Genomic DNA, 15,684 nt, shown 5'->3' on the forward strand with positions numbered 1-15,684 from the left:
GATTTTAGCAAATGGCTGCAATATAACAAAGAGTGAAAAATTGAAGGGGGTCTGAATACTTTCCGTACCCACTGTAAATGAGAATTCTTTCATCCTTTACTCTCCTTCATATCACTCCAAATCTGTTTTGATTGTATTTCTCCTACAACACACAATATTTTGAAGAATGTTGCAACAGTTCTGGGGCCTCATTTATAACCGTTGCGTATGCACAAAACCTGCCCTGAAAGAGGCATACAGCACTTCCTATGCAAAAGGTGGGATTTATAAAAAAACAAACTTGACTGGAAAATTTGCACACCTGCACACAAACTCTGACACATGCATACGGACTTTTTTTCCTGGAGAGAGAAAAGTAATGAAGTAAACAATAATTTTAAACGGTTTTCATTTCATCATATACATTTACATTAAATATTCCACTCTCATTAATGGAGATAAGCACTGAAATTACATAAAGTCATTATGCAGAAGTTAAACCAAAATTATATGAATTTAGACACAGCCTATTTGTAGTGGATGCTCTTGATTACTTTTCCTGTGGTATGCTATGTTTTAATGACAGTGAGGTGTGCTATAGGTGCACAATAATTTATCTTTAAACTAAACTGCACATCTCCTGTTATGAGAAAATATTTTTAGCAAGAACAATGATCAATGATGCACAGTAACTTTGATATTGTGGCAGACACTGCTGGATTCGGTCTATTGTCCGGTTTGAATAGGTCCAATGATAATAGCTTACTGTACAACCACAGCTGCACAGGTGTTGATGTCTTGTGAAGGCATCGCCACAACATAATGAAAAATACCACTGTAATTGAAGGAAACGGTAGACTTGAAAACGGTAAGATTTGCACATTTCCTTTTTAAAATACTTTGTCAGTGACGCGCAGAGTCAGATAATTGTATTTACACTGCAATAAATATAGGCCTATATTTTACCACTAAAAATAGCTGAAAGATGCTCACCTTATCAGCAACTGCAACTGTAATTTAATTTAATTTGAATTTTTAAAAACAACTGAAATATTATTCTCTATTCTAAATTATTTTTCTGGTAACTATTTTAAACAGTTTTTTATGGATATTTTGATGTATTTATTCTAAAACATAAGGATACTGGATGATTTTTAGCAATAAAAAAGAATGAGTATGACACAAATGACATTTATAGTCCGTATCTCATATTTCCTTAATGTCTTGTACCTTTGACGGTGTTAAACATGGTGTCACGTGGATGGGAATATGCATAGAAATGATATGCAGATGAGGATATGCATAGTAAAACTAGGCGTTGTAAGCTCCATATATGGTTATTTCGGGGAGGAGTCGGGGTGGAGATGCACGTACGTACAATCTTCCCCTGCCCTGACTGGGATTTATAAAGGGATTTTTGCGCAGGTTCTGGCGTAACTTTTGTGCGTACGCAAAATCTAGCTTTTGTGCCTACATACACTTTTAGGATGAAATCTACAGAGAGTTTTATAAATGAGACCCCTGGTCCGTTTAGTGAAAGACAATGGGGTCAAAACAATTAACCCCACAGACTTTAATTATATGAACAAAGTGCCTTTTTTAAAATATCTTGCGTTCCACAGATGAGAGCCTGAGTAAGGTTAATTGATGAAAAGTTACTCATTAAAATATGTTTCTGATTGTGCAAACTTAGTAGAGTGCAGGATTTATATTTTTGTACTTATCCAACATCCCCAACATCCCTTCAGGTGTGCGAGGCACTATACAAGAAGAAAGTAAAATGGGTTCAGAATGACTTCAGGGACTTCAGGGAACAGAACCATTCATTGCAGTCATTGCTGCATTAACTATCCATTTAAGCCCTGTCGTTAAATTCTTATTAACTGTAACTCACCTCCTGATTGGTCAGCTTCTACCTCACTAGCAGCGCCATTCCTAAAGCCTGTTCCATTCAGCCGTGCTGCCTCGCAAACCGTAGCCACATTTTCTGCGGTAAGCGGAGACTCCTGAGGGGCAATTAGAGAAAGACTCTCTTGCAGTCCATCTCCTTGACCCTCAGAGGCCCTACAAGTCCCTGAAATTTGAATGAGGTCCTCTTTACTCTCAGACACGTTCGAGGACAACCCTGTGCTATGGAGATCCTCGCTGCTGATGCCATCCTCTGACTGGCACGTGCTACATCCTGAGTCTTCCACCAGAGCTTCCTCTGCCTGCAGCTTGGCCAGAACCGGCGTGGACTCCAACTGTTCCCCAGACGGCACAGTCAACGAGCCTCTTTCCTTCTCATTCTTTGGCATCTTCCAGAGCGAAGGCGCCAGACAACTGTTGACGATGTCTTCTGCTATCTGCACCGCCCGTGACTCTGCGCTTTCCACACTCTCTGGAGGTATATGCGACTCCACTTCCTTACCATTTATAGCCGGCGTGCTGCTGTCGGACGCTTCAGAGCCCTTGCTGTACCGGGACTCACAGCTGCTGACCGCCATGACCTCCTGGGTGGCTGCCGAGATGACTTCAGTGATCAGCCCTGCCGCAAGACGCTGGAGCTCCTGCATGTCTGGACTGGTCTCGGCCGGCAAGCCCAGGTCTCCGTTTTCATGGTGCTGAGCCTCGATGGAGCTTTCTGAAAGGGGTGTGCTGGTGGAGTTAAAGATGCTCACCTTATCAGCAACTGCAACTGTAATTTAATTTAATTTGAATTTTTAAAAACAACTGAAATATTATTCTCTATTCTAAATTATTTTTCTGGTAACTATTTTAAACAGTTTTTTATGGATATTTTGATGTATTTATTCTAAAACATAAGGATACTGGATGATTTTTAGCAATAAAAAAGAATGAGTATGACACAAATGACATTTATAGTCCGTATCTCATATTTCCTTAATGTCTTGTACCTTTGACGGTGTTAAACATGGTGTCACGTGGATGGGAATATGCATAGAAATGATATGCAGATGAGGATATGCATAGTAAAACTAGGCGTTGTAAGCTCCATATATGGTTATTTCGGGGAGGAGTCGGGGTGGAGATGCACGTACGTACAATCTTCCCCTGCCCTGACTGGGATTTATAAAGGGATTTTTGCGCAGGTTCTGGCGTAACTTTTGTGCGTACGCAAAATCTAGCTTTTGTGCCTACATACACTTTTAGGATGAAATCTACAGAGAGTTTTATAAATGAGACCCCTGGTCCGTTTAGTGAAAGACAATGGGGTCAAAACAATTAACCCCACAGACTTTAATTATATGAACAAAGTGCCTTTTTTAAAATATCTTGCGTTCCACAGATGAGAGCCTGAGTAAGGTTAATTGATGAAAAGTTACTCATTAAAATATGTTTCTGATTGTGCAAACTTAGTAGAGTGCAGGATTTATATTTTTGTACTTATCCAACATCCCTATGATTAATTCAGGTGTGCGAGGCACTATACAAGAAGAAAGTAAAATGGGTTCAGAATGACTTCAGGGAGACTAAATGACAGAACCATTCATTGCAGTCATTGCTGCATTAACTATCCATTTAAGCCCTGTCGTTAAATTCTTATTAACTGTAACTCACCTCCTGATTGGTCAGCTTCTACCTCACTAGCAGCGCCATTCCTAAAGCCTGTTCCATTCAGCCGTGCTGCCTCGCAAACCGTAGCCACATTTTCTGCGGTAAGCGGAGACTCCTGAGGGGCAATTAGAGAAAGACTCTCTTGCAGTCCATCTCCTTGACCCTCAGAGGCCCTACAAGTCCCTGAAATTTGAATGAGGTCCTCTTTACTCTCAGACACGTTCGAGGACAACCCTGTGCTGTGGAGATCCTCGCTGCTGATGCCATCCTCTGACTGGCACGTGCTACATCCTGAGTCTTCCACCAGAGCTTCCTCTGCCTGCAGCTTGGCCAGAACCGGCGTGGACTCCAACTGTTCCCCAGACGGCACAGTCAACGAGCCTCTTTCCTTCTCATTCTTTGGCATCTTCCAGAGCGAAGGCGCCAGACAACTGTTGACGATGTCTTCTGCTATCTGCACCGCCCGTGACTCTGCGCTTTCCACACTCTCTGGAGGTATATGCGACTCCACTTCCTTACCATTTATAGCCGGCGTGCTGCTGTCGGACGCTTCAGAGCCCTTGCTGTACCGGGACTCACAGCTGCTGACCGCCATGACCTCCTGGGTGGCTGCCGAGATGACTTCAGTGATCAGCCCTGCCGCAAGACGCTGGAGCTCCTGCATGTCTGGACTGGTCTCGGCCGGCAAGCCCAGGTCTCCGTTTTCATGGTGCCGAGACTCCGTGGAGCCTTCTGAAAGGGGTGTGCTGGTGGAGTTAGGGAACGGGGTCAGGGTTAGTGGCGTTTTCAGGCTGCAGGTCTCCAGCAAGACAGCCTCGCTCTCTGTTGAAGATGTAGCGGTGGGCAGCTCATCTTTTAAAGGGTCAGCCGGGAGATTCTGAGTGCAAGTCGGTGCTGAGGTTTCAGCGGCCACCTCTCCCTCAGGTTCAGGTCGCTCTGCTTTGGCTAGCTCTGCGGGACGCTGCTTAGTTAGTGGTTGGTTTTCGACCTGCTTCTTGATTGAACCAGTGCTTGTTAGATCTGACAGTAACTGGCTTGAAGGTTTGTTACCAACGCCGGCCTCTGGTCCTTTGTGAGGAGTGCTCTCCTCCACTGTTTTTGTTGGGGTTGCAGATGACACAGGAGTTGTTGTCTCTGGGTGGCTTTGTGGGGGGACTGATTTTGTACCGCTCTGAGGAGCGTTTAGCTGTCCACTGGCCAACACAACTGGAGGGGCGCCAAGAGCCTCCCCCGCAGTGGTTTTTAACACCGGCGTGTGTATCTCCGCTACAACTTCCTGCTCAACAGCTCTGTGCTCTTTGGCCTTGACTTTGTCTCGGCTGGTTCTGCGGTGTGTGCTGCTGGCCGCGGGGCAGCTCTTGTCGACCATCCCATTGCTGCCCTCACCAGAGGAGGTTCGCAAGCCCATAAACGACCCCTCTTCACTGTCGTGGCTGGTGATTCGCTCTTTCTTGCGGGAGATGTACCACCACCAGCCTATGAGCGCCAGCACTCCAGGAAGCGTATACGGAACAAAGGACCGGAACCTCAGTGGCATCTCCTCTAGACCCTAGCAGCTACACCTGCAGATCAACACAAGGAAAAATGATTAGACAAACCGTGTCAAAGCAAAATGAAAAAGGAAATTATGGTGACAGGTTGCACTATAAAAGGACAAACAATAAACCTGACATAGACATTAAGCTTAACCATTCAGTCTTGTTACTATAGTTTATATATCTATTTACATTTAGTCATTTAGCAGACGCTTTTATCCAAAGCAATAGAACCAACCAAAACATAAATGTGTGTGTAAAACTTTAACATACAAGAAACTAAAGTTTATCATTAACTACAAATAAACATTTAGTCCCAAAAGTACCCAACCACTACTGTAAAAAAACTGAAGATTATTTTGGCCTATTTGTAATCCTATTACCCATTCTAGTGGGTCATTTTAATGTTTAATGAAAACTGTGCAAAATTGTAAACATTTTGCAATAACCAAATTACTGTACATTGTCCCAATTACAACAGCTACCTTATTTAAATGAGTAAATGGACATGACATTAAGGAGAGTTGATTTTTATTGTTTTATTTATTTATTTTTTCAGAGTGATTTGAGAGACATGAATCAAGTACAGCATTTTTAGCTGGAAACTAGTTAAACATTTGACCACAGACAGGCCAATAAGAAAGTATTCCAGAGAGCAGTGTAATAAAAGGTTTTATTTCTTGTTTAAGATGTGTTGCCTTTAGGAAGAAGTGAAAGAATGGGCGACTCATCCTAATCTTGGGAAATTATACCTTGTCAACATTTATTCCTTTGTCTTGTTCACAAGTCTGTGTATCATCTAGAAAACAACTAGCTCATGGTTATGTAAGATGCATGGGCACTAAAACATCTTCAATGGAATTATTATATATACTGGTGATCACATAGTATGTAATAAAAATAAACTGCATCCTTCCAAGACAAAGAACAAGATCTAGAAATAACAGAAGCAGGTAATCAAAACTTGTGAATCTTAAAATAAAAATAAAAATTACATATAACATATTGCTTTGTTTGCAGCACTTTTGGCCTGACTGCTTTACAGTAAGAGAGGGGAGAGCTCTAGGCAGCCATGCAGAAACTTCGGGGACAATATCACATGGCTGACATTCAACCTCAGAGGGTGCTGAGAGCTACGTGCAATGTCTACCTCACTGCTACTGGCCGGGAGGGGCATCCTTTCAGAGTTAAAAAAGGACATTCATGCATGCATTTCCATCACAGGGACAGCAAATCCCACTCTCCAGAGGAGGAGGAACACATCATATACAAACCCCTCCCATTCACTCCTGTGCATAGTAACCAAAAATAAAGGGGTTTCCGTTTCTCTCAGCTCCCAGATAGCGTTTCAGCAGACAGCCTGCTGTTAGCCTCTCTGACTGTCAAGAAATAGTGACTACTGAGCATGTAGCGTAAGGAATGACAAATATATCGCAAGAAAGAAACCAAAGTTGGATCTTAATATGGAAAACATTTAGAAATACACTAAAAATTCAGTATCAAAATATATTTAAGTACAAAGTTATAACCATGTCTTAGACCATTTGAACTTTTGTTTTTTAAAATTTGCACTCATTCAGTCTTGCCTGTATACCTTGTTGCTGTAAATGGCTGTTAAAATCTCATCATATTCAGAATCATATGATATCAATTACTTAAGCATTCCTGGAAAATTTACGGGTGGTACGTTGGAACACTAACAGGTTAAATTAAAGCTTATATTTTCAATTTAACATCAATGCATCAATGGATATTACGGTCAGTCGATAATCTTTCATATTAAAGACAAAAGCATCGTGTTAGGCTTCTGTGAACGGTAAATCCCACCTTGTCTGATTTTATTGACCATCTCAATCATTTTGAAATTGAGCGCTGACAGACCGCTGAAGTTAGTTTTTATAACTAGGTTGTAACTTTTAAAACTTTTGTAATCCTAGACAGCAGCAGAGCAGCAGGAAGAATATGAAAAATTTGGCAATTTCTAATTATGGGGGGGTTACAGCCCTGTTTAAGTGCCATGCTAACAGAATCTGAAGCATCAATTAGTGTAAAGTTCCTTATATCATTAGCAGGATCAATGTCAAACATGATGCCGACCATATCGAAGCTGTAATATTCCCTAAAATGCATCACTTGGCATCTCTGTACATCATAGCAGGAAAATTAGTAGATTACTCAGATCGTAGTGTTGACCACATTCCTCAAGCTCAAAATGAACAAACAAATATTATGGAAAAATATTGTTTATAAATGACAACAAACCAAAATCTGACCCCAAAGTAGCTAGTCCCTACTAAGCGACAGCATCACTCTTAAGTTTAATATTGGTGTTAACGAAGACTTGAGATGAAAAGTCAGTCTTAAACCCTATTCGCACGGGATTAGTATTATTTGGAGACCTTGTGAGATTTTTAAATTAACCCCCCACCTCTGAATTTCGTGTGGTGCATTCGCACGGGATAAGCGAAGCCTATGATCATTTAGAAAGGTACAATATTTTGATGACAGGGTTACAAAATCCGCAAACCTCTTAGAAAATGTACAGAAGAAAATCTCATACAGCATTTATTTTGGCCCCCAGAAATTGAACAACAAAAAAACAACACTATCAATTAAAGTTTTACACTATTCATTTTAAGTGCCACATAAATGATTTCGCACTATACCAAACACAATTTCTATATATCAGACATTGGTAGCTTTCACTTTTCTCTACTGCAAGAAATTGTAATTGCACTATCTGTGGAGGGTTGGTCACACAATGCAAAAGCCATAATATTAATACTACACTGTCTGTTAACGCTATCAGTCTCGAGAGCACGTTTCAAGCATTCATGTCAACCAAATGTAGTCACATGCTGTAGTTTCTGCCCAGTAAAGTCCTCCTGAACCAGTTTCAGCCCTGTGTTCACCTTCAGCACGAGGTTAAATAAACGCTCGGCGAGTTAACGCTCAGTGTCAGATCATGGCCTGGGCGCGTGCGCGAGCGGACCATAGAGAAAGAACCGAGCGCGTGCTGCACGGTGGCCCGTTCGACCTTGGGGAGGTGTGTTATTAACGGAGAGGGCACCGTAGCCAGTCATTCGCGCAACACGTTACATACGAACCCATTGATCGCAAGTAAGCGGCTTACTAGTGCTGCTGCATTCAGAATACAAAAGCGAACCTGCGAACACTCTGGCGCTTGAGGTGATACTGACGCGCACCGGCTGCTGCTGGATAATTACACCGGAGAGCGTTTTTATCACACTGTCACTGCGGCGAAAGTCAATGATAACACGACATAATTTGTGCATAAAAGTGCACGTCTTGACTGAGACAAAATAGACACCTTGCGGCCTGATGTCTACCAGGTTGCATTGCATGCTGCGCGTGTTAGCAGTCAGGCTAACTGTTCACTGCTGCTATAAAGACTGATAAGCGAAATGAAATAAATAAAAGCAGAAGCTTCCACGGTTTATGACAGCAATTAAACCACACGCATAACCGAGGTGATTAAATAAAGAAAAGCACGCATAACCAGTTAGCGAGGTGATATTGACCTACAGTACGCGTGGTAGGCCGCTGAATGAATTAAAGCCCCATGCAGTTATTCAGTCTGAAGTACTGACCGCTTCAAGTATCTTGACTTTAAACCGATTCCACCGGGGTAACCCTCCACCAAGTCCTCCTCCTTCACAGCGGCCCTGAATTATCCATGAGTTCACAGAAACCGCTCGTCCATGTGGCTCGGTACATAATTCAGCTGAATGAAGGTGTGAATTGACTTCAAGGCACAAAGAACAAAGAGCATATGTTCTCCCTGTCATACTCCAAAATGACCACACAAATGATAATAGCTCCAAGTAACATTAGGATTTGGACCCTAAAATATGGAAACGACAATTCCCTCATGGAACATCCAGATTATAATGGCTTCTATCTGGTCCTTAGTTGGTAGGACCAGTAACAAATCAGCTACCAGCTGGTGAAACCAGCTTAAAATGGTCAAGATGGTTTGTGGAATATGTAACTTAACCTGGCCAACCAGCTACTGATCAACTTAAAAACTACGTTAGGTAACGTTACTATGTTCCAAAACATGGTCGTAGCAGCTGAAGGTGGTCAAGATGATTTTTTGCTAAATAGTATAAGGTCTGTTAGCTACTAATGAGAGATTTTACTGCAGTTCCTCAATTAGACGACTTTAAATAATGTGCAAGACCTGTTATTTATCCATTAGAGTTGAACTCAGATTTGGCGACACCGTTAGCCACTATAGCTAAAGCGTTCCAGGCGCTTTGGATAGCACTGGCGCAATGTCAGACATACGTTGTCGAACCAATGAAGGTGGAAATCATTTTTGAAGATGAAATGGCTGCATGTGAGATGGTTAAAATGTGCTTGAATGTCAAGCAAAAGGCGACAGCAGGACTAATCAGAGGCGGCTAAAATGGGAAAATGGGCTCCCTCTGCGCTATTTAAGCTTCACCTATCAGCATATATGAGGTAACGTTAAGTTAAAAACCCGAACTCACGGTTTATACTCACTGTGTTTATGCGTCCCTCGCACCGCCACCGTATAATATTAATGTTACGTGTTCAAGGCCCAGCACAATCCCAACGTGTCCCCCCGCTTTGCGTATGTATGTGTGTGTCTTGTCTCTCCTACCCACGTGTTGACCGTCCTAACGCACACTCTAAAAACAGAGACGCATCAGCTGATCAAATCTCGCGATAAGTCCGCTGTCAGTGTTAATGTATGGATACATCGCGAGAACACAGTGGTCTCGTACTTCACGAGGCTGCCGAAGACATTACGGAGTCGTTTCTTTATAATGTTGAGGGAATAAGTAAATGTGACAGAAAGACTCCAAATAGATTCAAGGATTGTAGCTCAAAATATGTTTAAAGGTAAAGTAAAACAAAGTACAAACAGCGGCAGTTATTTAATGTTATTGACATGGCAGTTGGCTGCTAAACTTTGAACTTTGCCCCTGGATATGATACAGCCTGGTACACTGGAGTGTTTGCCACATTTGAAAAGATCACAGTATTGACCCGTCAAGCAGTGTGATATGCAGTATTTCATTTAAAATGGCATTTAAATCTTGATTTTTGTATAATTATTATACATATGACCTCATATTCATTGAGACTATATGGAACATTTAAGTAAACTTGCAGAAAAAGATTAAAAACTGATGGAAATGCTGAACTATCTAGTACACAATATTCATTTTAATATAAAATAATAAAAAAAGATGTTAAAATTTGTCAGTCTCCCTAATGCATGTTTAAGTTATCTATATGGATTACTTAGCTTGTGAAAGGCCACTTTCACAAACAGATTCCAAAGTCAACGATTTGAGGTCAAAGGACGTTTTTGAGCATCTTTTTGTTGTTTGTTTCTTGTTTTATTTATTTGGTTAAAGTTGGTTTTAACAGAGATGTTGCAGTTGTATTGTACTTTTGTTCTTCCATATATTCAGAATAGAAATACTGCAAAACCTCATTTGATTGTGGAAAGGTAATCACTTTAAATGTTGTTAAAGTTGATGAATGTAATCCACAGAGTATCTCTTATCATTTAGATTTCATTACAATGCCCCTGAAGCGAGGTTATAGTCAAGTTTTTTGACAATTTTATCAATACAAAATCATTAAAACTTCAAACATCTAAAACATTTTGTTTTTGCACAGGTTGTATGGCAGTTTCTGAGGTGATAAACATCTGATACAGGTATCTTCTTGGCATTTAAACATTTCTTTCCCTTTAATAAAACCCAGTTAGAAATGTAGAGTAAAAATTGATTCCACATGTTAGACAGCAGGGTAACAGGGTTGAGGGAAACTTTTATTACGAACACTGGTATAATTAAATTGCCATGTTATACATGAACAGCAACTAACCGCTTTACAAAAAAGCAAGTAATACAATATCACATATATTTACACTTGTATTTATATACCTTCCAATTTTACACAAACATATTTACAGGTGACCAATGCAATTAAAAATGTGGCAATGCATCAGACAAACACACATTTTGAATTATATAAAATAAACCACTTTTTTAGTCAGGTTTATGATGAGAACATAAGACAGTTTAATTACATAAGCTATTTAAAAGGCTTAGGGGCATGTCATGTGTCCTATCCACCATCATGGCAGTCAAGAAGACTATGCCTTCATTATTGTCTTAAAGTTTTGACATATCAAATTAGGTCAGTTTTAGATTGGTAGTAGCAATGCAACATCTAAGATTCAAGAAAAAGGAGTTATATTCTGGTTATTCAGAGTAATGGATGCAAAAAAAAGAAGACAAATCTTACACTTCCAACACTCGATTGGGTCATTATGTTCCTTCATATTTTCAATTTATCTTAAAAACTCAATTTGACATGGACTGATGTGAAATTTGCCATCACGACATATAGAGAAGGAATAAACATTTCAAGTTTCATTTTTGATCACTGTGATCTGAAATCTGCAGTTGGGATGATATTTCACTGTAAATACTTAGTGCCCTAAAATGACCACAAGTCAGCATGAACGTACATTTTTGGACCTGCAGTATAGTACGTTGTAAAACATACGAAAATGTAAAATAAATCTACAAATGAAATGGAAAAATTACATTGATTTGGTCCCAATTTTAAGTGTGAAACATCTAGTATTTCAATGCAATCCTTTCAGAAACATAAAATTAAAATTATGCATAAATATTCCGTCCTCAAACATTTGGCAGGTACCCTTTTCTTTAGTAATACAAGTTTCCCTTTAATAAGCATTTCAAAGAGACAATGTACTTGAGTCTGTTACTAGGTACACTACCGTGTCCTCCTTGTAGATTTGCAGATAGGCATAATAATGACAGAAAAGTAATGCAGAAAACATATTGCACACAAAAATCGCCCACTTCAATTTTGATGGCCATTGTATGTTAAATACACCGTGAAGCCCTGCAAATGGCATGTTAATTCCAACTTAAATGGCACAATTGTGTTTAATTTTGCAATTCACTGGTTAGGCGACGAGTGGGAAAACGATTAAATGAAACGCCAAAAACATGGTTACAAAGCTAGTGAGAACTGTATGGAAGAAAATAATTATTTAAGGCATACAACATAGACGAGACAGACATAAAAATATACAAAATGGAGTTCACAATAGTTTCCCCTCACAATATTGCAAACTAGTCTTTGGTGCAATGTTACTATGTCAGCTTGTGGTGGGATTGGGATTCCTGTGCCGTACGTGAGCTGTTAGTGAGACGGGAACAGGGGAAGGTAAAAGTGTGCATGGATTTTTCCTGATCACACACTTAAATCATGTGCAATTTGTATACACACACATAGTGTTCAACGAAACAAATAAAAAACATATTGCACCACAGTGAGACAATGCTAAAACATGAATATTAATGCCAATTTGTCGTGTTTGATTTGTGCATTTTGGGGAAAAAAAAAATACATACTCATCCACTGCTCTTCTAGAATTGTTTTTTTACGACCGATCGCAAAGCAAACCTTCATGTGATCTCCGAAAACATTATCTACAGAATAAATATTTAGATGCTGCAATACGATATTCTAGTAGTTGATGGTCACATGGTACAGTTTACACCGTAGCGACGTATGGACAATATGGTAAATGTTAAAGCCGCAACACATTTTCATAATTAGTACCTGTTTTCCCTTCCTTAGCAAGGTCTTGCCTATTTTACAAACTATACACAGCTGAAAACCCTGACAAAGGCACACAATGGATAAAATAAGAACCCAAAACATGTGATCGTTATTATCGTCAATAATATAGTACACATATAATCTTGGATTGCCATCCAGATTTCAAGCATGTGGATATCAGGACAGGACAGGCCCCTCGTCCATCCCGTATTGGGTCCGGGACAAAATGGAAAAAGGCCGGAGGCCAGGATAATGAGCCTGCGAGTCTCCACACGGTTGGTCATCTGTTTGCTGTAGTGGTTGATCAGATCAGTTTCTCATTCTTGTGTTTCTTTCAGACATCGATGAGGACATAATCTCAAGTTTGTGCAAAACGAAGAGTGGACGCCTCAGCTGGACAGATTTAGCATTTCAATGTGGTCGGTCCCAAGACATTTTCGATGTTGAGTGCAACACATAAGAGTTCAGTGAATTCTCCTGAAGTAGTTCATTTAGGCAAGTGTGTGTCAAGCTTCAACTGGTATTAAAAAAAACAAACACTTAAGCGATTCTTCAATGCAGGAACCTTGTTAACTGGACAACGGAAAGCAAAAAGGATTCGTGGAGAAGAACGATGGCCACGGAGTAGAGAGAAATGCTTCAAATCTTCTCAGACGATCTTTTTGATGCTTGGCCGTTTGAAGCTGCCTGCACTACGCTGCTTCTGCACCTGGCTGGCTGACCCGTGTCGTGCTCGCCCACTGGTGGAGAGACTCGAGGTGGGAGAAATCTCAACGTTCTCCTTGTCGATGCCTGCAGGAGAGAGATGTAATGTAACACCAGTCGCAACTGTTGCCTGTTTCTTACTCAAAACCTTAAATCGAATCAATTACCTTCACAATAATTGTTTAATCTTAATTTACGTTTATCAAATGTAAAACATCAACTCAAGCATTTGGTCAGGTTTCACAGACGTACAGTATGCTTTGACATGGAGTCTAACTGTAAGTACACATATTGAACAGCAGGTGTCTCAGTGCACTACATTATCACACAGAGGAGAAAGTCTCATGCAGGGATCCTGTGAGCATTCATGATATGAGACATAAGTGTGCTTTTAAAATGTGCCTGTTGTTCTTGTGTAAATTATTAGAAGGCATATATCAGCATTACTGTTCTCACAGGTTCAAATTTACAAACTGTAAACTATAAAAGGCTTTTCACACTCTGTTTAACACTGGGTTAATGTCTTTTATAAGATTTCACACTTTTTTTTTTTTTAAGGCCACACTGCTTTAAACTTTGGGTTATGATGCATTTAACTGGGTGCTAAAGCCAAACTGTGGTGCAAAGAAACAATGTGGTCCTGTAATAAAATATCAAGTTATGTAGCAACAGACAGCCAAACATAACCAGCCTTAGTATGCATCAATTTAAATATAAAATTAAAAATATAAAAAACAAATTACATTATATATGTATTAATTACAAATTAATTTATGTAACTTTTAATTAATTGTAATATTATTAAAATTAAATTATTAATTTTAATAAATTAATTAATTTAACTAATTTATTTACATTGTTTATTTATTTATATAACAATAATACACATTTAAAATTATATAATATATAAACAGTGCCTTATGTCTCTCATGGGACGAAGAGGATATAGGCCCGGTTTCACAGACAGGGCTCAGACTAAACCAGGATTAGGCCATAGTTCAATTAGGACATTTAAGTAATTTTTATAACCGTACTTAGAAAAAAACATTACTGGTGTGCATCTTGAGACAAAACAAAGGCACTGATATATTTTAAGATCAGTCAGTGCAAGTTTCTTTCAGTTGAAACAGCTCAGACTTAAATTTTAGTCTAGGATTAGGCTTAAGCCTTGTCTGTGAAACCAGGGGGTAAATTAAGAAAGAAAATATTTTAACAAAATAACATAATCCTATCTATATTAAACTAAAGAAAAAAAAAATTGCATATAATTTATAAAATATTTAACTAACATAAATATATAAAATTATAAAATAAAATTAATAAACACAATTAAATAAGAGATTAATTGCATAATTGTTGATTTTTATCAAAAACAAAATAGAAATTATATATAATAAATAATGTTTATATTTTAAGATAAAACATTTTTTTAAATAATTTTAATTTTTTAGGCAAGTAACAGAATTCATATACACTAGTCAACATTTGAAGTGGATCAAAACCTTTCATTAAAGTTGTCCTAAAACCTAAAACCAAAATGCATTCTTGTCTTAGGACAACTTTGATTAACTTTTTTGATCAACTTTAAATGTAGACTACTGTATATTTATATACAGTATACTTTTTTAGACATTAAGACTTAAATTAACCAAGGGTTAAAAATGACAATGGCCTAACAATTTCAAGCGTTAAAAGCCTTTCAGAATGCTTTTAAAACTGCAAATGTTCTGTCCTCCTCATTTGCGCTTAATATCAGGCCCTTGTGATCTCTCTTCACACTTCCTGTTAAAGCAGCCCCTCTTGCTTTGATCTGACAGTAGCATCTACTACTGACTCCAGCAGCAGATTTACAATACAAACACACTGCGAATGGCAACAACTGCTATTTTCACACAACAGAGGTCGATGATGAGTACCTGGGAGGACGAGGTGAGGTGGGAATACAGCCGACTTAGAGCAAGGCAGACAGGCTTCACACAGAGAGAGTAGAAAAAAAAAAGACATGAGTGACACATTCACAACTCAAAAGAGGACAGGAAGGACAGATGAATGGAAGAAACAGGAAATCAAAATAAAAATGGCAGCTTACAAATATATCTAACTTTGTGCGTTTTACTCTAAATGACCAACAAAAGCAGAGTTCTGCTGAACAGTGAAGCTAAGCAGTAGCTGATATTAGCTCAAAATGCAGATTAAATCCATATCAAAAGGAGAAATTAGTGAGAAGGAATGTGAT

The 15,684-nt window shown here is 39.2% G+C and overlaps 2 protein-coding genes across 2 annotated transcripts in view; both read right to left on the reverse strand.

Moving 5' to 3' along the window:
• Positions 1–9,767, reverse strand: part of LOC107672073 (A-kinase anchor protein 1, mitochondrial-like) — a 25,993-nt gene extending 16,226 nt beyond the window's left edge. The window contains exons 1-2 of the mRNA XM_016465165.1: positions 9,603–9,767; positions 3,541–5,099 (exon numbers count right to left, since the gene is read on the reverse strand). Coding sequence (XP_016320651.1) covers positions 3,541–5,074 — 1,534 coding nt within the window. The 5' untranslated portion in view covers positions 5,075–5,099; positions 9,603–9,767. The remainder of the gene's footprint in view (positions 1–3,540; positions 5,100–9,602) is intronic.
• Positions 9,768–11,518: 1,751 nt separating this feature from the next.
• Positions 11,519–15,684, reverse strand: part of LOC107672107 (neurofibromin-like) — an 84,350-nt gene continuing 80,184 nt past the window's right edge. The window contains exon 57 of the mRNA XM_016465192.1: positions 11,519–13,535. Within this exon, the coding sequence (XP_016320678.1) occupies positions 13,393–13,535 (143 nt within the window). The 3' untranslated portion in view covers positions 11,519–13,392. The remainder of the gene's footprint in view (positions 13,536–15,684) is intronic.

Source organism: Sinocyclocheilus anshuiensis, unplaced genomic scaffold (genome assembly GCF_001515605.1).
Source record: "Sinocyclocheilus anshuiensis isolate Anshui unplaced genomic scaffold, SAMN03320099.WGS_v1.1 scaffold336, whole genome shotgun sequence".
Lineage (NCBI taxonomy): Eukaryota > Metazoa > Chordata > Actinopteri > Cypriniformes > Cyprinidae > Sinocyclocheilus > Sinocyclocheilus anshuiensis.